Here is a 26676-nt window from a genome sequence, read left to right on the forward strand (position 1 = left end):
AAGAGATGCTATATGAAACTTTTTGTGGACTTTAAAAACAAGCAATAGCGTTATCTTAATTGTAGAGAAGGGTGGGTTTTCTTGAACTTGTACTAGTGGGGCTCATAATTAGTAATAACTATAACAATTTAAAACCTTGGAGTTTAGTTACAAATAACCGAATCTACCTTTTCAGGACTTTAGGGGAAGATATGCACCACTTGTCATGTTTCTGAACTGACCCATGGGTGACCTTGGCATTTCTCTAACATGCAACCTATATTTGCATACGGAGATAATGCCTGAATAGGTCTTGCCACTCCCGTATTTCAGTATTACTACTTTTATTTTACAGGTAGATAACCAATTCTGAGAGGTAAAATGATTTCCCCTCTCATTATTGAAAGTTTATAGGACAATGAATTTAGACCTCAGTGCTTGATGCTGGTGTTCATTTGGGCTTCCCTTGTTGGTAAAGATTGAGTTGTAGATTACTTAGAGGGTGGATGGGGAGGAGTGGAGATGAAGGTAGTGAGAAAGAGGTGATGGATGAATACCCAAGAATGCAAATATTTCAAGAAGCTGATGGTAGCCAGGGAGTGGGAGAACATCTGACAGTATGATTTCTCTAACTAGAGGGATAGTGCTGCCTCTAAAATAGCATCTAAAGATGCTGTCTTAGGAGCCGACAGCAATTTGTTTGAAAATGCTGATATTTGCTATGTTAGAATAGTGCAGAAATATGATAGCTTTGACTCTTAGAATAAATGGATTTTTAAAATCTATTTCAAATTATATGAATAGAAGGACTTCTCCCCAGGGTTTGAACTATCTCCACGCATATATTGTCATCTTGTCCTGAGGTTTGTGTTTGTCCTTCTGTAAGTCTGTATCGCTGGGGCTTTTACTTTTGTAAAAAAAAATCATCTCATGTTAGTCAGGATCGTTTTCTATAAAACGTGGAGTAAATCCACAGACATATTCCTAGATCTTTTCAAGAGGCTTATTAGAGTAGTACATATTTTAGTCATTTATTTTTATTTTTAATCACCTTGAAGGTAGAAGAAATCTGGGGAGATGGTCTCATTCTCTGAACATGACCTCAACCATTAGAAAACTGTAGAGCATTAGCTACTCTCTGAAGCACTTGGAGGGCTAGTGGCTGAAGAGCACTATACCAAAGTTTTTGGTTATTACAAAGAACAAACTCTCCATAGTGTCATAGGCAGATGTCATGTAATGCAGGAAATGATGAGGGCACAGGTTTCAGATGAGTAGTTTGTGAATTCCTGGGCAACAATTGTTTCTGTTTGTTTTGCAACACTCCAGACTTGAAGACCGATGTTACTGGGTTATAGTTCTGATTAACAAAGGCAGCAAAAAGGATTTTTGTGACAATATCACTTGAACTGGGCATTGAATATCTTACAATGAAAGCCTCTTAAAAAGAAATGATTATCCCATAATAGCTATACTGAATAGCTATTTTCTTGAAATAAATTGGTTGTGGCTGTTTGCAAAATTTAATTTCTATTAAGCATAGGTATTGAAAAAGAATCATTAGCTGCATGTATGGGATGTAGTGTCATTCCTGTGGGCAAGCTGTGAACATAAGAGAAAGTAGCAGCAAATCTTTGACTTCATGTATATGCATATATATATATATATATATATATATATAAAAGGAAAAAAAAGCAATATGGTGACTGGCAAAATGACTTACTGTACTTCTGAAATAAAATGTGTTATATTTCATACCACATACAAAGCAATAAAGCTGTACAGTGATATCTTTCCACACTGATAAGAAGAAGCATTTATATAACTGGTTGTCTGTATCCTTTGGCCTGAGAGTTGCCTTTGTTGTTCAGTAAGTTAGGAAGATGCTTTGAAAGTTTTTGTAGTTGCAGCAAAGGGATGGGGTGCTGGGGTGGGGAGAAACAGGGCATCAGTCATAAGTCAGGGCATGAGGACTCTCCTCAGCATGCAGCATGCACATCACAATGAGATGTTTGCCTTTATCATTTTTTCAGACAGAACCAGGATCCTGCTGAAGCAGTCAGTTCATATAGCCAGTTTGCCTGCCTGTGTGACGGACAGCTGCCTGTTTCTGAGCTTTATGTCCCTGACACCAGGCTTAGAGTGGAACAAAGAAATACTAGAGTCAGCAGGCGAACAGGAGGAGGGAGAGTCAGCATCACAGTTATACAGAATTTGGAGGAATCCCAATCCGTGCTTTGATTAGATTTACTTAGGCACCTTTCATTGAATGGTACAGAATGGGTAAAATGTTGATTAACAAAGGCAGAAAAGGAGTTAATTGGGAGTTAATATTAATTGATTAGTAAGGGATCAAGCACTACAGCATTAGAGATATGAAACTTTTCCTGTATACCTGCATCTCCAGATAAATAATAAATGATCTCAAAGTAAATTTTGCTGCTGATGCATTAGACTTTTTTTTTCTTTTCTAAATGACAGGCTGTATTTTAGTTAGATATATTTGATGATGAAATAATTTAAAACAAGATTTCAAAGCATACGACTGGAAACAATCTTATGATACTGTAATGTTCTGTCTCAGCAAAACCACCAAAACAAACAAAAAAGGCACCAAATCATCACCATTTAAACAAAATGTCTGTACCAATGTTTAAAAATAGTTTGGCTTCTCAAGGCCGAATCTGTTTTCAGGCAGTTCCTTGTCTGAAAGTAATATGTTACCTCTAATATATTTTTGCCAGGCTAGCTCTCTTCCTTCTGCTTATCTCTTTCTGCTACAGACAGCTATTTATTTTATGATACAGGAGGCTTCTTCATTGGAGGCTGAACACACATTTTGTCACTAAGATGCTCTTGCAGGCTTATTCATTGCTTTTTGCATTCCTTAAATATAACTGATGTAAAGCATGATAATGTTTTCTAAAGAACTCTCTAGCTTCTAAAAAGCTCTTCATATTTTAGCAACGGCAGTCATCAGCAGTTATTCAACCTTAAAGTCATAAGAGAATGCAAATATTTGTACGTTAGTAATAATGATAATTGATTAGAGATTAGACAAATTTATCTGAAAAAAAATCATCAAAATTTCCAGTTTATAGTCAGATATCCAACAGAATAGAGCTACACTGGACATCATAGCTAGTGTTCTATGCTGTGTGCAAAAAACAAAGCAAAGCAAAACAAAACAAACAAACAAACAAACAACAACAACAACAACAAAAACAACAAGGGGGAGGAAGAGGGGATAACTATTTTACCATTTTGATTTATTTTTCCTTCTTGGAAAGACAGCCAGGGAGCTAGATGCAGAGAGGATTGACTTCTAACTGTTGGAACCACAAAAGACTTGCAGAAAATCTTACTTCCAAAGCCATGGATCTCAAGGCAGCTTTATTGCCTTTCGTATTCTCCCCTTCTCTGATGTTGTAGGCGACTGGGCAGGCCCTTGATTTCTGGATGCTTATCCGCTAAATCTTGCAGGATTTATATCAGACCCTGAAACTTTAACTCTTGTCTGAGGAAATCAAAGATATATTCCCTTACCCACCCCCCCGGATATACATTATTAGACATTTTTGTTAAGGCTAGCCCTGGGTCTACAAGCAAAATTAGCATTACTTTAAGATATTCTCCGAGTGTTACTTGAAGTGCTTCTGTAATTAAAGAAAAGAAGATTGCCTCACAGCCAGAAGACTAGTTTGCAAATCTCCTATATGAGGCAGACTGTTTCTTCTGCTTTGAGATTGGCTTGACTTTCTGCCAGTTCCTTCAACCATTCTAACCTGCTCAACCACTCAACAAGGCAATCAATCTGTATTTTCTTGCAGATTTACAGAAATAACTTTTCATTGTACTGTAGATCTCAAGTGACTTTTCCATCTCCTTTTTCTTTGGCAATATTAATTCTGTCTAGTTCTATGACAAGGATAAGCCACGACCCTGAGTTGTGATTCAAGGAAAACAGTTCAGTGAGTTATTTCTTCCCTTGGTAGTGTTTGTTTGATAATTGTGGGTATTTTTGTTTTCTTTCTAACCTTTTTAGGAATAAACAACCACAGTCCACAACCTTTTTAGGAACACAAAATCAATCTAGGGATATCTTTTATACTTTCTACTTCTCATTAGCTTTTCACTAAACTTTGAGGGCAGCTTGTTAATTTGAGCTCCTTGGATGGTACTGTTGCTATAAACCACTTAGTAGCCTTATTTGTATTGCTGAGGGGAGGAGGGAGTACTGCAAAAGAAGTGTTTTTGTGCTTTCTGTTTGTCTTGTCGAGCATTAGTATTTGACAAATGAAGCAAAAGAGTGTTACATTTATATGTGGTGCCCAGATGTTTTCATTAAATCCTGATGTCACACATCTGGTAACTTGTTGTAAAGTAAACTCTTCCATGAATGTATATAATGCAATTATTGATACTTTTATTAGTTGATGTCAAAACAGTTGTTTCATAAGTTTAAACACAGTAGTGTGATATTTAAATCTACCCAGTGTTTGTTACAGCTTTGTGGACAAGGAATGCATATGCTTGCTTTAGAAAAGCATTTTGTTTTTTGATGCTAACTAAAGTTGAGACTATAGTGTGTGTGTATTTAAAACAACAACACTTTTGTTCTAATAATCAGTAAGAAATATCTCATGTTTGTGTTCTGCTAGTTCAAGTAAGGATGTGTTTCCCATATGCTGTCCTTACTCCCACTCTGATCTGGGAGCTGCAGTGCAGTAAATCTTTCCAAGTTTGAAGTTTTAATTATTAGTTCTGGGTCTTAAAGGCAAATAACTTAGTTTTCTACCTCTCTTGCATGAATTTTATGCTAAAGTATATGTACTGAAATTTGTCAAAACAGACATAAATGCAGAAACGTCTGGGAGAATATGATAACCTTAGGAGTCACAGAGTTCTAAAAGCTACCCAATATAGGAGATTACTTTAAGCATCCATTACTTTTTTATTACTTTATTATACACTTGAATTTTACATGCATATCTTGTGCTGGTTTTGTCTATTCCAGAATTCCCTTCACAGTTCAGGATAAAACGTAATGACAATAGAAGATAAAATGGCTTGTGCAGTTTTTATGCTTCTGGTAAGTGCAAAACAAACATCTTCATTCTTTGGTCTTTGTTATTTTGTTACTATTGAAAAATTAAAATGATTTGGCTTCACCTCAGGCCTTCAATTGCTCTGTTGGGTTATTAAACATACAGTGGAAGAGCCAGTAATGAACAGTATTGCTTATGTACCTTGCCTGTTTGTTCTTTACAAATAGAAGATTCATTACAGCATCTGTGAGAGTTGGGGTTTATTGACTTGTCTTTCTAAGAATCTCTTATTCTCATAATTGCTTTCAAGAGTGTTTTTCTTGTTTTTCTGCTTTTCCACCCCCATTAATCACTGAATAGTCTTTTTTATATAATAATCAGCAGTAATTGAGAATGCTATCCAGTAAACTCTCAGTACTAGCATCTGGCGTTTTCCGAATTATTAGGAGTATTGAGGGTGTTTACTGAAGTGAGGGAAACTAACATATTGCTTAAATAGAATTGTATGCCTTATTACCTGGAGAGCAATTTGAGTGCATTGAAGGGTGAGTTAAACATTGCATCAGAAATGTTCAGCGGTCAGTATTCTGCTGTCTCCCATTTTGTATTTAGAACAAAGAATTATTTATTTTCAGCTCCCCTTCTGTTTTCTTCCTTCTTGTTTTTGTACATTTTGATGTACTTCACCAGTGGAACTTTCAGCTTCAGGAAGCCTACGCTCTGTGTTATTCAGAGGTGAATGTGGTAGTTACTAAAGGCAAGTGTTACGAGCAAACTGAGTGTGATAACCAGGGGAAACGAAGCCCATTTTCTCACAATTTCTCACAATTAAGAAAAAAAAAAAAAAAAAAAGAACAAGCCTTTTTAAATACTGATAATGTTTTCCCATAAAATACTAGACTTTGTGTATTAGAAAACCAATTTACTTTGCTCCAGTTCAGCCATATTAATTTGAGGTTAAGGAGATAATCTTGTGAGCTTTGAGTTTTTCTTATAGTCTCTTACTTCTCCAGTGACAAATAAGGTGCTCTAGAAAACCAGAAATTAGCATAATGTTTAAACTCTGAAATTCTGGGGTTTAATTTCTTCAGTATACTTCTATAGTATAACTCTTGTTCCCTAAACATATCTGGGAGGAAGAGAGAAGCAACTTTTATGTAGGTGATAATGTAATTTGAGGCTAATTGTGAGATGTAAATAATATTATATTTCTATGAATAAGTTAATAAAGTAATGAAATAAGATTTCATTACATCAAAGATCTCTATGAAATCTGTTTGGGTGGAGAAGAAGTAGTTGTTGAGATAAAACAGTATGGTATCTACCAGTGAAGTACTCTGGCAGCATTGACAGATCTTACCTTTCAGAAGGTCTGTTTGAGATTACAAAATAGCAAATTATATTTAATTTTGAAGTGTACAGGTCTTATGTACTATTATTTGGTTTATTATAAGACTGGATTTTTTTTCTTTAGCAGAATTTGATGTAAATTTTATGGGCTTCTCCTGTATAAGAACTATTACCACAAATTACATGATGGTAATGGAAAGACATCCTAAGACATTAAGTTCTTGCTTTGATTCTCCCTGGGCTTGGCTCTGTAAGAAGAGACAGACTGATAAAAAATTAAGCTGTTTTATCTGGTATATAGTGGATTATTTTTGATAGATAGATAAGAGGGAACAAGCTGACAAGTAATAAATGCCTGTTGGTGTTAATGTATGAAACAGATGGAAAACAGATTTTTGTTAAGCTGATTCTGTAAAACGTAGCAAAGGAATTTGAATGAGAAAATAAACTTGCAATTCCATGATGACACAGAATCACATATTAGAGCATATTAACATGTGATTTATTTGTGTATTCATAGGATTTATCCCACATATAAATAGTTATTGGAAACCCCAGGAACAGAAATCTTAAGGATTCTAGCTTTTATTTTGTTAGATTGAGATAGGTGCTGTAAATACTTGTTTTCAAAACATGAATTAACTCAATGGTTTTCAGTTATAATGGGGTAAGGATTTTAAAATTAATGTTCAGCTGCAATGGCATGATGTCAAATAATGTAAAATCAGCTCATCTTTCAGTCTGACATAGATTATAAATATGTTTTGGCAAGCAGTCCATAGATTTGAGCAATCTTAGGGCTCATACATAAACTTTGAAGGAAGGACATCTAAATATAAATAAATCTTCCTGGATGATCCGTCTCTGTATCTATTCACAGTAAAATGCAGTCAGCCACTCAGTAGAAAGTTTCAATATAGCCATAAGAATTTAGTGGTTCCATTTCAAGATGTAATTTGCTCTTAACTTCTCAAATATAGGTGCTGATTTTTTTTTCTTAGTTATGCTGTTAATAAGTAGCACTTTAGTGAAAAGATTATACTTAAATAGTTCAGAAATGTAAATTTTATTGTGATCTTTGATATTAAAAAAAAAACTATTCAAGGACTAAATTGATTTGAAAATAAGGAAAGCATTTTTTCCTCAAGTATCAGGAGATGGGCTGCTAATAAACAGAATTCTCTGTACCAAGTAAAAACAAAACAAAATATATTTTAATGACAAACATTCTGCAAAGTGTTCACATGACAGGCACTTTTTCTTGTAAGTCAATGACAAGTCTTTCCATAACTTTTCTTTTTACTGGTTTAATAAGAATGGAAAGTATTTCCTATCATACACCACTATAATTTGTGTGTACAATTACAGTCATAAATTCTACTCCGGACAAGAGAATTTCATGCTTTTTAAGGACAGATTAATATGTCTGTGGTCACTGAAACACTTCAGTCATTACCAGCATGAAGTCTGAATTCCCACTGTCGTCATATCTGCAAACGTAGGCATCTCCTTACAGAGCTTCTAGAATCATGGTTCTTGTTCACTTACTTTAATGTCAGCTGTAGATTTACAGTTTTTATCGAGAATGAATACTTCACGTTAAATGGTGTTATGTCTAAACTATAGAAGATAAAAATTAACTATGTTTTGGTATTTATAAGTCATGTCATTGACTGTTTCCTGGTCAGCATGTATATAGGGAAATGTATCTTTGCTTTCTTTGCTTACATGCATTCAGAGCTAACAGAAGGTATTGGTGATATGGGTAAAAATGAGTGCAAAATCAGAATGCTCCTAAAAAGGTATGGATTTTTGCCACAATACGGGTTGGGTCTGCTGCTACTGAAATACTGGAACTCTCCTTTTTCAGAGTTTTACTCTGTACTGGGAAACGGGCAGGCGTTAGCTAGACAGGGGTATCTCAACTTTATGCTACAAACTACAAAGTGCTGGGCCTGGGGATATTGGAAAATGTTGCTTACAAGTCGTAACTGGTTAAGGAAGTTCACCCAGCTGCTCTAGGGTAGCAGAAAAGCAGCTGTGTTCTGACCATGTCACCAGGAAGTTGCAACAGAGATGAAAATATTATTTAGGCCATCTGAGAATTCTTCACTAAAGCTTTTCCCTTTTCTCCACAGACTTGCGCTCTGCAGGGTTGCTGTTTGTTTTATTATTACAGGTTTAGTGTTCAAAGACAATATAACTTAGGAAAGAAAAGGGACCATAATATTTTATCCCATGGACAAATATACCTTATAAAGGAAACTTATTCATGCAAACCTAGCACTTACCAGAGTTGTATGAACAAAAAGGACTCATGTAAAACTATGTATTTCCTGTTGAAAGAATCTGCAACTAAGTCTGAAGCAAATAACATTCTGTTCCATACAGGTAATGATGAGAGATTTTTTACTGAAATCAATGAGAAGTAAATGAAATATGTCAAAAAAATGTTTTAATGAAATATACTAAAAAAGATCAGGTCAAAATTAGCTATTTTTTTTTTTTTTTTTTTTTTTTTTTTTTTTTTAACAGCTGCATGAAGTGCATCTGAAAAAAAAAAAAAAAAAGCCCACTTTGTTTTGTTGTTTCAAGCTGAAATATGTTCTGGGATAAGCACAAAAACTGTGACCAGGGTATAACCTTAGGGGTCTGATCTGTGACCTTCTGCCTAAGTTCTTTTAGATACACAACAGGCTTAATTTTGAAGTTGGGAAGTGTTGAGGATAATCAATCAAATCCCTCCTCCTTCCCCCCCTCCTCCCAGCCCCCCCCCCCAGTTTCTTATGTTTTGTAAGTTTTTGCATTTCTTTTTATGTTTTATAAACATTTTATTTTTTTTTTCCATTTAATGAAAATTCAGTTTAACTGTTGTTCATTTGTTTTTAAGAGAAGAGGTTTCAGTTGCTGAGGTCATATACTAATTTTTGTACTGTAGTCAGCCCAACAAACATCTCACTGTAAATATGGTTTTATATACATTTCCAAATAAAGGCTATAACTAGTGCGAGCTGGTAGGTCACATTTAGTAAAAGGTTTCTTGTGAAAAAAATATCAGAATAAATCCAAACAAACGATGATCTTGAGGTCTCTTCCAACCTAGACAATTCTGTGATTCTGTGAAACCAGGGAATAAAACGTAGGCTAATGCAGAAGTCTTATTAAGTATGCTTGGCAAATTGTGGTATACATGGCAGCAACTGCATGTTATTCGGAGCTGCTAAAATGGACAGTGAAACAAGCCTGTTGTACAGGTGCTAGATATTGATTTAATAAATAGTCTGTACAGTATCAAACTATATAAAAAGTCTAAAAAACACAATGAGAATTTTGTATTTGAAAAAACTGTTCTATATTGTAAAAATGTTAAAATTAGGTCCAAACCACCATTAAAAAAGGTATGAAATGTGCAATTTTTCAAGTGGCAACGGGGGGCACGAGAAAGGTTCCATAAAGGTTAATAAGAGTTGTTTGATTTCTCCTTGTTTCCCTGGTGATCACACATGTCAGAGCAATCCTTTTCAGGCAAGTAGGACACGAGCTAAAAGTATCATCACTGATTTCAGTAGGGAAGATTGGCTGCATAAGGACTAAAAGGCTATTTTGAGAGAGATGTACAGTACAGTCTATTCATGTAAATACTTGGAAAACACAGGAACAGAATTATTTTCTAACTACAGAGTGATGAAATCAGTGGAGCCACATGGATCTATAATACATGGCAGAATCTTAGAATCCTAAACCTTCTTGAATGCAAACAGTTTGAAGTCTGCATCTAGAATAACATGAGCGCTTGTGTTTAACCACAAGCTGCGAGGATCACGTTCCCAAAAGTACTAAAATTAATAAACCTCAATATCTTTTAAAAAGGCAGTAACCCCTTACACTTATTTCTCACAAAGCGTAGAGTGAGGAACTGATAATTAAAGGCAATATAAATGGCAGGCAAGATGAAACAGATGGCTGTAATGTAACTCTTGAGTCTTAACTGGCACTTAACACTAACTCTTTCAATTTGACAAATACAATAAGACACCTATGTTGACATATACGTGGTGCACTTAACTACTTTTATTTATGTAACTGAGGTATTAAAACTGTCTTGAAAAGCAGACATCTAAATAAGAGAAAATGATGTGAAGAGAAGGGTAGCAGTCACTGTTCTTGCTGATCAATGACAGTGGTGGTTGTTGCTGTCTTTCCCCCAACATCCTTAACTTCCAATTTCCATGCAAAGTCTGGCTTGTTGCTCCACCGGGCAGGTAGCTTGGGAGGATGCGAGGAAGTCCACTGTTCTTCAGCAGAAATTAGTTATGAAGATTTCTTTCTTTCTTTCTTTTTTTTTTTTTTTTTTCCAAATGAAGTATAATTAGCTAAAAGTGTGTGCATCACACGCTGCATATAATACACTTTTAATATATACACTGTCCTTATACACAAGCGTCCTCTATGTACACTGATACCACCTTAACTAGGAAATTAAAAGTCAATAGATAACGAACCTTGTGCTGTATCTTCTCTTCCTCTAACATAGATTTCACATGGAATTTCCTCCATCACCCTGTCTTCTATGACTTGCTCGGGGCAGTCATGCGCTTGTTTGAAAGTGTAACTACTTTTCTTGAATGTGCTATTAAATGTTTTCATTGGCTGAGGTTGTGCAAAATCATTGCGGAAGGGAAGTTCCATGGAGCTGAGGTTTGTCCTACTTTGTTTTATATTGGAGGCTTGAGAGCCACAGTGGTGGTCATGAATGCACCTGGAAGCTGTTGAAGAACGCCTCATTTTCTGATAGTTTTCAAGTTCTTCTGATAAATCTGCCAAATCTGCAGAAATCTCTTTGTCCCTCAGTGAAAACAGTTCATAATGTGGAGGATCAAATACTTCCTGGAAACCAGTTTTATTGAAAGCAGTCTTGCAAGCCATAACTTTTTTGCGAGGTTGCTTTACTTGTACGAGAATTGAAATGATAAGAAGAACTAAAACTATCCCTGATGTGATACCAATGATTGTTCCATGTGTTCTGGTGATTTGTTCAAACAATCCGGCTTTTTTCCTTTCTGCAAAGAAAAAATGGGGATTATGAGAGCTCTTCATATTTTCATATTTTCATATTTTGGACTGTATATTAGAATAAAGCAAGCTGCAGTGTGATTGCCACGTAAGTGCTGTGCTGTTAATGAAATGAATTCATGGTACTAGAGACTAGACCTGTATGATTTGTCATATTAGATCTGTGCATTTATTCAGCAAGTCTAGTTACCCGTCTTCTTTAGTGATGGTAATAAACTCAGGGAAAGAGTATGGAGAAAGGGGGAGCAAAAAACCTCAACCAACCTAAACAATATGGCACTTTTGGGTAGTACTTTGTATGGAAACGCACAAGATGGCAGCATCAGTACAAGATGGTTTTCCATACTTAAAATTCTTTTTTTTGGAGATTCCAATTTTCCAGTTAGGTTTCTGTTCTGTAAAAATACTTCACTTAGAGGATTGCAAGATTTCTCCAGTGATAGACTCTGCAACATTTGCTAGCGAGGGGAAAAAGCATTTAAAACTGTAGAAAAAAATGTTGCCTAAATGTTGCATATTTTCAGCTATCAGGGTTCTGGCATCTGGGTATGTCTGTTATACACTTAGGTACTCCACACACAGTGCATAGAGGGAGTTGCACACCACCATATGCAAACAACCCATATACTGAACAGAGTCCTGAGGAATTGACTAATACCTCATGTCTGAAATACTGTTTCGCTTCAGAGCTTAGCCTATTTATTCTGAGTTGCATTTATTGCTTTAATATGAATGAGCAAATCTCCCCTTGTCCTACCCAGTTTGGCTCTTGTTAGCATACTTCTGTGGGAGATACAAATTTCAATGCTATAGTAGTTCTCTCGTCTGTATCTAGGTTTCTTAATTCTTGGAAAACTTTTTTTCATCAAGGTCTTAATCAAAAGGTGATGTCTTCCCCAGTCTCTTAAAAGAAATTGCATGTGACTGGTTTTATTTTTTTTTTTTTTTAGCTATTTATTTGTATGCCCCACTGGCCTTAGGCGTAAGGTAGGCTGCAGCATAATCAGGTTTAGGGAGTCACTGACATGGACTAAATGAGAACTCTAGGTGCCTCTGGGAACCGAGCACAATTGAGAAGCCTTCTTTTCAAAGCTAAAATTGTTCTTTTGGTTTCATCAGTCTCCTTAAGTCTGCCTTAGCTGACAAGATGGATCCAATCTTCAACTATCCGTTAATTATGTGCTGTGCAACTACTGAAGCAGCATTTAAATTGTATCCAACATAAAACATGGTAGATTATTCATCATCAGATGTACAAAGATTGGGAAAGACTGTTTCTAATCTAATGATATAGTTTTCATAAAATTTTGTTTCTGAAATACTATAGTACATTAGTGGTGTACTTCTATGTGAGCTTCTAGAAAAGCACTTAGAGATGGGAAATAGATCCAGCACTTAGTAGGGAACATAGAATATTTTTAATATTATTAAGAGTAAGGATTATTTAGAGGAAACTTACTTATCCACTGAAAACTTAACTGTTATGGATCATGCTTTTTAGCTGGAAAACTTGCAGAATATGTAACACATGCACCTTCCGTTAGAGTGTATTAGAGCAGTGTGATTTTTTTACAATGCTTGTCCAAAATACAATTGCAAAATAGCTTTTGAGTACAGAAATCAAACTTTAGTCTTTTGGTAAATAATAATAATAACAAAACACTATTTTATTTCAAGGTTTTTGCTAGAGAAGGTTTTGACCCTTCCTACAGTTAAGACTTTCTCTTTGAAACTGAGTATATATTTTAATCTTTCAGTTTTTTTTTTTCAGACCTACTTATGCCATTCAATTTGTCACATGAGCACAAGCTCTTGTTCTGCTTCTTTAGCAAGAAAAAAATAGACCTTAAACTGTTTTTGTTTCAACTCTGAAAATTCGCTTACTGTTGAAACACAGATAAATATATCTGTGCTTGAGTAGAATAGTAATTTCTTCAAATCATGAGAACTTTCTGTACAAAGCCTGATATTGAAATGACTTGTTGTAGTTGTGACAGTTTAAACAATACTTCTCTGCCTGGGGTTCTAGAAGCAGTGCTTTACATGTCTCTATTTTCCATAAGTGATGACTTCTTCACATCCTACCAATCCCTCCTTCCTCCCACCACTTCTTACACCACATGCAGCAGGTGCATGTACTCTGAGATGGTCTCAATGATTAAGAACGTAAAACAAAAACAAATATTTTAAATTTGCATTTATCTCTGGAGACTGCTGCTTCTACTTTAGACTGGAAAAAGACTATGCTTGAAGAACTGTCTTTTTCCAGCTGTTTCAATTTTTTTCCTAATAAAAGGCATTACTTGACCCTACAACTTGCTTCATTTAAAACTCAAAATGGATATGATGGAACCTGGCAAATACTACACTTTTTTTCCTATTAAGCTATTATTCTTTTAAAATGAAAAGCTTATGCTAAAGAGGAAGAGATTTACTTGTAAAGCAGTTAGATCAATCCTCAGTAAGCTTACATGCCTCCTGAGTTTAAATAAAAAATTTGGAACACCATTCTGAGATTAGAATAGCTGTCTTCAGCATATTTCCAGGAAAGGACATTTCAGGACTTTCTTGGAAGTCAAACTGACCAGGCTGGGTTATAAAGGCTATACTTCGCACTATATTCACCTCTGCAGTGATTTTCATCCCAAGGGTATGCACAGTTTTGAATGCCATTGCAGACTAAAGAATTATTGATGCACATGTTGCTATGGCAGAAGTAAGTGTTGCCTGAGCAGGGAGCTGCAGTAGAGAAGAGGAAGAAAATGTTAGGAATTTTCAGTAAGTCATACATTGCATGAAAAAAGAAAAAAAAAAAAAGATAGTAAATTCCTGTTACCTTTAACATGCATATTTGTTCTTTTCTCTTTACAGTTTCAAACTGAAACAATTCTTTTGCACATCAGTAATTATCAGATTATTTACTCCATGGTTGGTTGGTTGGTTTCCTGTGTATTTATCAATGCTACAAACAAAACTTTCTTGCTCAAAATGGGTAGCAGAAAGATGGCCACACAACACAAATAATGGAAGAAGGCTTTAATACTTATTTTTAAAAGTTTAACACTTAAATCACATGTTCACCATCAATTATAAGTTTATTCAGTCTGCTGTGTACGTGCTGTGTAAATGGTTGTGAAACAGCTCCTGAACATCTGCATTTTGGAGCCCATTAATATCTTAAGACAAATCAGATTTCAGCTTGCAGAGGACTGTTTCAGTAACTGCAAGAGATTTCAGTAACTGGAGGCATCTAAGTCATTCCTGTTTGTGAATCAAAGCTCTTAGATCCTCCTATCAGAACTAATGCAAGGATTACGAGAGTAAAGTCCATCTTTTTATCTATCTGTCTATATATAGTTGGAAATTTGAAGAAATACTTTAACTAGAAAGTTGCTCTAAAGATTTTTTGCATCAATGTTTGTTATAGCTCCTTGATGTTAGAAAAATCCTTATAGAACATCCTGAAAAAGAATATATATATTTTAAATAATATACTTGGGAAATTCTCTATGACTTCAGGGCACTAGACAAGATTTTTATTTTTAATTTTTTCTGTCTCAGTAATGTGTTATTTTTATCACAGAAGTGTCTGTTATTAGTGTAATCAATTATATATTAAATAGCATAGATGTGATAGACATTCTATTACTTGGTTTCATAGAAAGAATTTATTCTTGAGTAGTCTGGATTCTCTGAAACCGACAGCGAAACCCAAAGGGTACAAGTAGAGGAGGGTGACAAGTCCTGAATACCGCATGTTTCTCACTTATCCCTTCTGTTAGGCTTCAGACTCAGTGACAAAACTGGGAGTCATGCCTAAAGAAGAAAAGAAATTTCAAGCCTTTAATTTTGAAATTGTATTTCCTGACCCAATTATGTGTCTTCCTATTTCTTACTGCACTTAATTTTCATAATCTCCACTCATTCATTTTAAGCTTTTGTATTACCTTCATGTTAATTTTAACCCCTGACAATCTGGCAAGAAGACCTATATAGGAAGCTTGCTTTAACTGTAGTACAAGCACTGTAGTACTTCTTCCTCTAACATACTACAGAACTTATTTAGAAGGTATTCTGGAAGAATTTATCTGCATAACTTTAGTATTTTAAAATGTCATAGCGAGGAAGACACATGTAATAATTACTGAATTGAACTGAGAATTTAATTGTTTGGAAAGTAGATTCAGAAAATGAAGGACATGCTTTAAAGTATTATCAATGCTTAGAAAGTTATAGCTCATGCCAGTTATACCAGTTATGAATGAGACGTTAGCGTTACAATAAGGAAGTCATTCTTGAGCCATCCGCTTGCATTCTGGGATGGAATAAACTCGCTTGGTAGATATGGGGAGAGTGGTGGTTGTTGTATATCTTGACTTCAGTGAGGTTTCCAAAACTGTATCCCATAACAATCTTGTAGAGAAACTGATGAATTACAGACTAAGTAGGAGAACAGCAAGGTGGACTGAAAACTGACTCAACTGAGAGGCATAAAGGAATGTGATCAGAGGCATGAAGTCCAGCTGGAGGCAGTCAGTAGAGGTGTTCCCCAGAGTTCAATACTGATCTTATTTATCCTTTATATACAATAACTTTAAAAGGCTGTGTATGTAATAGTCTACAACATCTATTAAAATATCTGAGACAAAGGAAGGTCTATGAAATTGGTGTCCAGAGCATCTGTCAGGAATCCATGTGTATTTGTTAGTATTTTAGTACCAATCTGTATGGAGTTGTAGTTCTTTTGGAGGCATAGAGGAAGAATTGTGATGCAAGACACATTCCTTTTCTTATTCCCATATTTTTTCCATTTGTATCTTTTTGGATGACGCATTCTGCTGCTGCCTCTCCATCCCCCAGCACATTCTCTATTTTACATTCCTGTGTAGTTTCTTTAATGTTTTTTAGGGATGGCTTTTGCTCACAGGTCCATGGAAATGGGACAAATTGACTTCATTTTCCTTTGTTTGTTATATGGGGAGTACAAAGTCTGACTACCAGTCACAGTGATTGATTGGTTCCAGTCCAGGACTTCAAGGACATAGCTGGACTCCTCTCATAACAGCTACCTAAAACTTGCGCAGTGTTCACAGTGTTCTTTATATATAGCATTATTCATGCACTGAATCAAGCCAGAAATCAAATATATTGATTTTTAATGTTGTTAGCTGAATTACTTAGTCAAATTTGCAAGCAGCACTAGGTATGTGTTAGGTGACTGTCATGCACAATTAGCTCATTTATGTAAATCTTTTCAGAAATATTGATTGTTTTCATGGTTGCCTTCTTATAATTACAAATCATTAATAAGGTAGAAGAGAAAAATAGGTTAGAGATTTGAAGAGAAGATAAACCCAGATTCACTATTTTCAGTTTGGAAACTTGATTATCACTAGACTATTTAAAAATACAGGAAACACTTAGTTTTCTGGCACGTATTTTTGAATTACCCTACCCAAGAAAAACAGTATCTCAAGTTAGAAGATAAATAACTGCATGCCTTTGCAGACTTTCTTCTGGCAAGGACTTCTGAATTCCTTTAGAATTCTAACTTTGGAAAATTATTCAGCTCAAGAAGTGGTTACTGTTTCAGCCTCTTGCACTTCATTCCTCCCCTGCTCCATAGTATTTAAAATACATAGGGATAATTTCCCCTGGAAAAGTTCATAGCATTTTTTGAGATAGTGCAATTAATTCCAGCTTTCATCACTAATATTAATAATTGTATTGAAGTAAAAAGTACTGGAAAAGCTGTTACAAATTTGATAAGCAGGTTATGCTTAAAACATACTTAAATTCACAATAAAGTTTATTAAATGCCTACTCTAGGTTAAACAATAGACTAGTTTGTGAAATGTTCTTTCTACTGGTTCTTACTACCATGTACACAAAGCAGGCAATAAGACAGTTACTATCAATCGCTGTTACTTCAGAAAGGCTGTTGTGCAGAAACTATCTTTCATTCTGCGTTAAACTTTCCTGTTCAATGGAGCTGAACATCAAACTACCTGTTACCTGTAACTTGTATTTTTTTGCAAGATGGTGACCAGGATCCGTTTCAGAACTGTCTACAGACATGTTACTTCTGTCAAAAACAGTTACGTCTTTGGCAGCAAATGTGTACTACTAATTCTTCAAGCAGAGCTTTCTGAAAACCTTTAGCACAAGCATAGGTCTGCTCTCCTGAAGTGGCGACATGTTTTATTCAGTTCTCTGCGTATATCTCAGGCCTGCCGTGCAGTTCGAAACTCAGTTTGCTTCTGTGCTGAAGATGACACTTCTTTGCAGTTTGCACATTCTGCAATGTGGGCTATGTTGTCGTTTGTAAATATGTGAGGCAACCAAATTCAATTAAGTTCAGAGAGAAAGTGCTTAGAAGAAAATCTCACAGACAGGATGCTTTCAAGAAGCATCTTAATTTCCAATGAGAATAATGACTATATTTACGGAAGTCTCACTGCTGTCTTCTAAGTAAGTCTGTGCACGTTTGTAGAAATCATCGAGAAGGACCTTCCCTAAGGCTGTATTATTCTTGAATTCAAAGGAAAAAGAAACCTTTTAAGAAAGGAGGAAAGCCGTTCTTCAGGAACCATGCTCATAACTGTAATAAAGCAAGTATTTAACTTACCTACTTGTATGTGAAGGAAATAGTATAAGTTCCTGCTGCACAAGACATAGCTAATGGCTTTTCCTAAAGTACCTGAAGTGCCGTGATACCAGAATAGGCACTTTAAAATGTACTTACGATCCACAAATGAAGTGAACAGCATTCGGAACCTGCTTAGCCTACTGCCTTCGTCTGCCCACATTCGTACCACGCCGGTCCCAGTCTGCAGCATGACATCATTTGCTACAGTACTGCAAAACTTTGCCTTCAGGTTTTCAATAGAACTACTTCCATCATAGACAGCAACAAAATTTCTTTTGCATTCATTGGAATGCTCCATTTGATAGTCCAGAAATCGTAAATAAATCTGTTGGAAAAGAGAAATTAGTATCTCCAGGAAAAGTAATACAAAGAAGACAGTTTTTGATTTTTAGACTTGAATAAGATGTTTTGTCCCCATATACATTTGTGTAACTCCGGATTCACAATGCTTTTAAACTTGCATTTCCTCTCATTAAAGGTCAATGTGGGATAGTACCTGGAATTTGTAATAAGTGTCTCCATTTCATTCCCCCTCCCCAGACAATCTTTACTTAATAATTTACTCTGATGTATTTCTGCTCCCCCTGGGGAAAAAATAAATAAAAATCAACACACGAGCTGAATAAAGGTCTAAGCAGCTCTGCTAAGCGTACAGTCTGTTACCCTAGAACAGATGCAAGGAACACATAAATGTCCTGAAAGAACAGTTAATGGTCTTTTGACTGCTCTCTTGCCTTTCTAATTCATAAAAATCGGGCTAAAATATAAGGGAAGAAATCTTGTGAGCAAAGCTCTGAAGCAAAATAAGGAAATTAAAATTTGTTGCTTCAGAATGGAAGCTAATTACTTATACATAGCTGTGTTATGAAAGACATAAACCATGAAAACCATGGGTAATTTGAATAAAGATGGAAGCAGGAGATAAGTAAACTGGCTATCTAGGAAGAGTTAATAAAATTAAGCCAATCTTAACTCCTCCGAAAATAAAAATCTAACCAAAGAAAAAGCAACATAAGTGGTAGACCATACGCAGCAAAGAAATTGGAAGACCAACATGGTACTTGAAGAGTGAGCAAACAATTTATCTTGCTAGGGCAGGAAGCTTGAGAAAGCTTGCAATTAAGTTAGAGTTGCATAGAAAGATCATCGGGCTTTTTAATCCCTTGTAGGTCTATATTGGAATTCTCAAAATTCTAGTGAAAGTTGAAGAGATACATAATTAAGCCACCTGTAAATTAAAGCCATCTTTAAAATTCCCAAGCAGTCCATAATTTTGACAGAGAAGAAATCTATCCATGTGGAGGCTGAGGGAGAAGAGGTTCTAAACCATCAGGTCCTCAGTGCGTTCCTCAGATAAGCCCGAGTCTTGACCGTGCATTTAAAATGGCCTGTCTGGCTGACACCACGAATACTAAAGACCTTTTCAACAGCACAATTTTTCATGCATCTGCCTACTGACAGGAATCTCAAATTCTTGTTTAGATTGTGACGGTGTGGATGAATATCATACTATTGCTATATTACCTGCTTTTCTGCCCTTTTACCATCTCTTGCTTTTAAACTTAACTAGCGTGAAAACTGAATTGTAAAGAACTCACTAAAACAAAAGCATTACTCTTGAGTGAGAAAAAAAAAACAAAACAACACATGCCCCCCACCTACAGTTAACAGACTCTATTTAAAACACAGTAAGAGAGAACATAAAAAATTGGTTACACTTGTCCAGCCTGGCTTCTCCTTTCTTTCTGCTGTTTTCCAGAAGCAGGCTGCCAGCATTTTCTCCCCTTGCACATTCTATGATAAGGTGCAGCCTGTGCACTATCTCATGCTTCATCTCACTATTCTGTGAAAATGCTATTTTTTTGGTACCTAAGTATGTTTCCTGAACACACATGTGATTCTATGCATGTTCAGCATTGTGATCTGCAAAGTGATTTTCTGTAAATAGTCTTTTTTTTTCTTTTTTTTTTTCCCACTGTCTTAGATTCACAAGTGGAAGTTCTCAGCTACACTGAGAACCCATCTTCTATTGATGTTTTATCTCACAAACTTGGGGGGTTTGAGCTGCATGTGCTGGTATTTTCATTTAATGATTGGCTTTATGTATGTGCTGTGAAATTACAATGGAAACTAAAAATAAATTGGCACATTTTTAGTAGAGCTATCTGCATATGAAAACAAAGGAATAATTCCATTGAAAGGGCTCAGCTCTGCAAAAGCTCCTTCTAGTTAGTGTGCCAGGCAAGTAAATATAAAAGGTCTTTGCTCTTAGATTATACTGATAATTCTAGTAATTTTCTGAAATCTGGAGTGATTTATTAAATTTATTTTATGCAGATTTTGTAAGCCCTTTCATTGCTGTAATTGTTAGTTTAAAAATATATTTTTAATGCAAAATCAAATTGAGGAAATTAAAAATGTCTATGCTTAGTTTTTTCAAGAGATGGAACCATATCAGATCTAATGGGTTTTATCACCATAATTCTGCCAAAATTGAAGCTCGAGAAACCACTCTTAGAATACGAAGAGTTATTTTTCTGTAATGTTTTAACTCAATAATTTAGGATGATGATCTAATCTCAGGACTGACCCAACTACAACTGTGCCTTCTGGTAACATTCAATAATTTATTAAAATACTTAAGCATGAGACCTGGTGCACTCAAGTGGAAATGTAGAGAGAAAATGGTTTTATTATTGTTTCTGGAAAACTGCTACTATTACTCAGACTAGTACAGGGCTCTTGGGGGTTGACTCACTTCCTCAAAGGCTCAAATATATTAGTGGAGTTTTAGTTTCTTGTCTTGTCCTCTTATTTCTGTCTTTTAGGTTGCTGTTTCAGTACTGATTTGGAAGTTGGTGAATAGGGCTACTTAATTAACTCTTAGCAGTGGATAAGAATGACTGTCAGCTTGGCAAGTCCTGCTATTAAAAATACATATTTTTAAAATTTTATGTACATGTGGTACAGGCAAGTAGTAATATGTGCTTTAATACACACACAGAAGCAAATAACAGATGTGTATGTTATACAGAGAAAAATTACATATTCAGTGCAATTTGTAAGTAATTAGCAAGTGTATGGTTCTGAAATGTTATGTAGCTTCTCTATTTTTGAAAACAGGCTCAGGTTATTGTATTTTGGAATCCTTCTCTCTGCACAACAATAAAGCTTAAGTTGTTTTTAACGATTATAAGATAGTGTGTTTTTTCATAAGTAGTCTTCATAAGTAGTATTCGTAAGTAATGCTGCAGACACAATCACAAATATCAGGTACCTATATATCTATTGCTGATTTTTGACTCCAGCAGCTACCATGCGCCTTTTGGGACTCAGAAAAGTCCAACCAGATTTTACTGTGGCGCTTTCAGAGGGTATGATCCTATAGCAAAGTCAGAAGAGAAAAAGTGATAGCTCCTCAGGCATTTCCAGGTAAAACCTTTCATTTTAGCTCAGACTGCTGATGAGATAGATGGGGTTTTAGTGAAGGTGCTGGACTGTGAATTAGACTGGGGAGGAGCCAGGTACACGTTCTGCTGACTTTGAACAGAACCAAATCCTCCAGCAGAACTATTGGCAGCAAAATTTTAAATCATAGCAGCAAGATTTACTGTAGTTTATCAAAGCTGTTAGCCAGCATTTTTACCTGCAGTTTTCCAATAAAACCACGGGCCAAATCAAATGTCCTTGGAAAATGTTGCTTTAACAGTTTTCAGGGTTATTTTGTATTTAAAGTTTCAAATAATAGGAAGATAACATGATGGACTTGCTGTATATGTTGCATTTCAGAAACAATATTATGTCTGAATTTCCTAAGCTACTGATACATAATTCATTTCAATGAAAGTGTGAAATTATGCTAATCACTATTACCTGTTACTAATTACTTGGAAACCCATTACATGCTGAATGATATGAATGAAACTCACCTTAGCATTTGGAGTAGCCTTAATTGTCCATATGCAGTCAACTGCTTGTCCTGGTTTTGTTTTTTCTTCTTGTTCTACTTGACTGGAACGTACTATTCCGTCAGCTCCTGAGAGCTCAAATTGGCAGTCTAGGGAGAACATATACCTTGCTGTCAAATGCAATATGATATTAATTTAAAATTTCATATATAAAGAAATTGGTACTGTAATACTAGACCTGGAATGGGATTTAAAATGCCTCCTAGGTAAGTGAAGTCAGGATCTGTAATAGAAAGAAGCCATGAGTCACGGGGGCTATCAATTCTTAACAATCACTTCAAGGCTTATTATAATCTGAAGATGATGTCCATTTTTATTATGTCACAATAAAAATTGCCAGAAAGTTTGTTGAATCAATTGAAGGCTACAGAGACAAACTTTTTTTAGATAATACATTACTTCACGAAGATTGATGTTGTAATTCTATGCTAACAGTTCGGATTTCCAGTCTAACACCAAAAATTATAATTAGGTATTTTGTCCTTATGATACATTCTTAACTTTAACTACGCCAGTTTTCACTGAAATCACTGGAGCTTCACAAGAGTACAGGGATCTTTCTGTGTGCATCATTTTAATCAGATTGTTGTCTGTATGTCTGGGAACAATTTGAACTGGAGTAGATTATAATATATTGATGTTTTGAAATTGCTAATTGCTATTAATAATGAACATAAAAAAAGACAGCTCAATACTAAAGATACTTTTTCCTTGGGTACCCATGCTGCTTATATTAGGCCAAGTATCACAGTTCTAGGTATCATTTATTAGGGCAGAATTTAGCGTTGATTGCTCCTCTATTGTTCCTCCTTCTATTGTTCCTCCTTCTAAATGCACAGTGAATGTATTGTACGTGTCTGTGTAGTAAACTATGGTAACATACTGTATGTAAATTACTAGTGAGTTAAGAATACACTTTTTCATAATGGTTAAACAATGGTACTTGACTTTACTGGGACTAGGACTTGGCTAAAAATGGGTCTAAAATGGGCTGGGCTGTCCAAGGTTCACATATCAGCGATATGTGTTTCCTCACAAATCACACAGAAACTCACAAGATGCATGGAGACTTTCTACATCACAGGTGTGGCGTAGAAAGTCACCAAGCAAATCACGTACATCGTAGTGTGTACATGTGCATGAGACGGTAGTCTACGCAAAGAAAGCACTTCAGCCTGGAACTAGGCTAAGTTAGTTTTGAAAGTGATGTTAATGATGCTTTGGAAACGGACTTAGCAAGATGCATAAGTACTGTCCCCATGGAAATATTTTAGCAGATCACTCTCAGTGGACTGGTTACTACGTTAATGTGGAGAGTTTCCAAGTCTAAATCCCTAGCAAGGTGTACAGTTCTATAAATAGTAATATAGAATTGTGTATAGTATTTTCATGTGTTGTAGGGTTAAAGATCAGTTGGGTAAAGATGGCATAAAAAAATTATGCATGTCTATGCATTTATAGTAGCAGTAGAGCTAGCTTTTGTACATTGTGTTTTGTCCCAAAGGATGATAAAATGCTGTTAGCTACCCACGTATTGTATCTATGAAGTACAGCAATAGAGCATTACACAAGGATATCAGTTCAAATTCACTTGTAAAAAGAATGCTTGCCAGTTTTAAGTGGCCCAACAGAGCAGGTGTAGTTTCTGTCTGTCTAAAGGCACTGTAAGCGCATTATCCTCTCCTTCATACCCTGCAAACTACAGTTCTTTGAGCAAAGAACAATGCTGTTGTCTGAGTCCATTGTTTGAGGGTATCTAGTTATATCAATAGTTGATATTTGGGCTGTATAGATATTATCTCTGATTTTTCAGAAACGAAAATTTAAAATGTTTTGCATCTGGCTGAAAGTGCTATTATAGATTGACCTCAGATATTTTGTGTCATCTTGTCTGATATTCCTTAGAAGATAGGCCGTTGAAAATGCCAAACTGCTAGTCTACATAAATGCTCTTTCCATTACTTCCCTGGTGGAGTTGGTACAAATTAGAATACCAAAGAGGGAAGTTGCTAAAGCCTTCAGTACAAACAAGATCAATTGACTTCTTCACTAGGAAAGTACAGACCTGTAATTCCCTTTGGTCAATTTCCCAAAGTGATTTTATTCAGGTATCCATCAGGATTAGCACGACAGACACCTCTAACTATTGCATTGTTACTTTGCCTTCATATGCACTTATGAAGAAATACAGCTCTAGACTGACAGAATAAACACATCCACAGAGTTCCATGGGAGCAAATGGTCATTAATGTGGTCATTAATTTTAGGCATCTTTACCTGGTATAAATGAGTATTTTGCTTGAAATCCCTTTCCTTCCAGCTCCTCATCAGAAGTAAACTTGATCCACATGAATCTCCCTGTTGATCTAATTAATGCAGGGCTTTTCAGACCACAGTAACGATCAATGAGAGGGGAGAAGCCAAAAGGTCCATCTCGAACCTCCAGATGATCAAACCGACATTCAAATGAGGGTTCTATGTAATAAGGTTCATCAAAGGTCAACTCAATTCTTTGTCGTGGAGCAGCTAGACATAAAAAATTGAGCAAAAGATTAAATGGAGATCTATATAAAACACACATGAAGACATGAAATGGAGAGAGACCTCCAAAACAGCAAGATAAAGAGACTAGACACTTCTCAAAATACGCCTAGTAGTCTGCCACAAAAACTTAGATATACTCTAATGAAAATTCTAAAACTGATTCTGTGGGAGATACTTTTTCATGGAATGACATGGATTTTTTTTTTCTTTGACCTTTAAAATTGAAAATTCAGCAAGGACATAAATTTAAAACATCATGTGTAACACATATCAACACATATGCGAAGGTATTCAAGCAAGGTTTAATATTAAAATATAAATTAGCGTTGTACTGGGAACAAAGTACATTAAAAAAAAAAAGGAAAAAACTTGAGGGATACAGAAAACAATGGAAAAGAAAAAGATACCAAGAACTACTACTCGCTGATATATTTACTAAACATTAAGCCCAAATTTGGAGATCCTTTAGCAGGAGATGTCTTCTAGTAGAATTCTCAGAGAAGTGTAATTGCTTAACATATATTATCAATATATGAATGACTGCAGATGTTGGTAAGTCTGAACCAGGATTTGGATCAGATCGCTGATCAGAGCACGCTTTCACATCTGTAGTTTGGAACCATGCCTTTATATTGTGTGTATAGTCTTAGTGCTTCTTGCTAGTGTCATCTATTGTGCTATATGAACTTTCAGATACTACTTGGTATCTGGAACAACAGCATTAATGAATCATACGCTGTCTACTTCTGGATGCAAAAAGGATTTATTTATACATCTTTAACACTGTTTAGACATTTACACCTTAATTATACATGAGTTAAAAATATTTCTGGCTGTTGGTTTGCACATATTGGCAGTGGTCTGCAGGAAGGACCGTCTCTTAGTGGAGGACTTTTTTCTCGCTCAGGTTCCCACAATGTTCCTGTGTAATGACAGTGAGAACAGAGGCATGGAAGCTGTTTCTGTGCCCCATGGAAACTGCCTTGTACAAGGAAGATCCAGCACTGGATCTAGTGTGTCTGAACTCTAAAGCTGGGCAGGATATCTGCTCTCCATGCATTCAGTGGCAGGGAAGATACAAAACTTCCAATGTGCATGCATGGAAACAAAAATGAGGGTCCATATTAATCAGGACAAATAAAAACTCGCTGAAACTTGTTACTTGAAAAACACCAATTAATTGATATGAATCTAATGATGAAGCAAACTAGTGTTTTTAGCTGACTTCAGTGGGTTTTGGATGCAATCTAGGAAGAGGAAAAATAATTAGTGTGTCCCAAGTCTTGCAGCCTTTATCCAAGATATTCCCATCAGATTGTATTTTTTTCTAGTTAATGTTTTTTTTTTTATCCCCATTGCATAACTTCAGTAGTGCAAAAATGGACAAGTGTCCATTTTTAGTACAGTGCTACTGTGACAGACAGGTGTGGGGTTTTTATTAATAAAGGGCAGCATAAAGATTTGCTGTCCCTGAGATAGATTTAGACTAATATAGTGTGATCTGATAAATGCTAAAGATAGCTCTTCAGCCATCTTTTCCAATTTATTATCAGCAATATTCTACATGATATTAAGATAAGCCACATTTTTTATCTTAATAGTTCTGTGCTTTCATAGATTACAGAAGATCTGATGCTGCTTTGTCTGGCTGTGAGGTTATGCCTTATTCCATATTGATGATTCCTACATGTTTGCCTTTTATATTCACGTGCTGTTGTTACCCAAAAGAGTACATTTAACTTCTCACTCAACCAAGTAACTAAAGAATTGATTATATTACCAATATGACTATATGATACTTGATGATATGTTAAAACGACAGTTTTAACAGTTCAACATAATCAATTTAACAGTAAGGTTACAATACAACAAAAGAGAAATATAGCTGGTACCTTCTAAGATGTAGATGCACTCTTGATTTGGTGGGTACATGTTAGGGTAGTTTGGTGAAGCAAAGTGTCCTCCATTACTAGTCCGCACCCAATTATCGCACTGGGTAGGAGGAATGCGATTCAATCCAATATTTTGCCCACCTTGAGGGAAAATAAAGAGATCAAATAAATGT

At 35.6% G+C, this 26676-nt stretch overlaps 1 protein-coding gene across 2 annotated transcripts in view; it reads right to left on the minus strand.

Moving 5' to 3' along the window:
• Positions 1 to 10697: 10697 nt before the first annotated feature.
• Positions 10698 to 26676, minus strand: part of NETO2 (neuropilin and tolloid like 2) — a 28930-nt gene continuing 12951 nt past the window's right edge. The window contains exons 3-9 of one of the 2 annotated variants that reach the window (XM_082770230.1): positions 26504 to 26644; positions 24345 to 24593; positions 22246 to 22290; positions 22029 to 22156; positions 18196 to 18424; positions 14076 to 14189; positions 10698 to 11437 (exon numbers count right to left, since the gene is read on the minus strand). In XM_082770230.1, the coding sequence (XP_082626356.1) occupies positions 10857 to 11437; positions 14076 to 14189; positions 18196 to 18424; positions 22029 to 22156; positions 22246 to 22290; positions 24345 to 24593; positions 26504 to 26644 (1487 nt within the window). In that variant the 3' untranslated portion in view covers positions 10698 to 10856. The remainder of the gene's footprint in view (positions 11438 to 14075; positions 14190 to 18195; positions 18425 to 22028; positions 22157 to 22245; positions 22291 to 24344; positions 24594 to 26503; positions 26645 to 26676) is intronic. The other variant, XM_082770231.1, reaches the window with a different exon arrangement.

The sequence above is a fragment of the Aythya marila genome, assembly GCF_965140915.1.
Source record: "Aythya marila genome assembly, chromosome: 12".
Lineage (NCBI taxonomy): Eukaryota > Metazoa > Chordata > Aves > Anseriformes > Anatidae > Aythya > Aythya marila.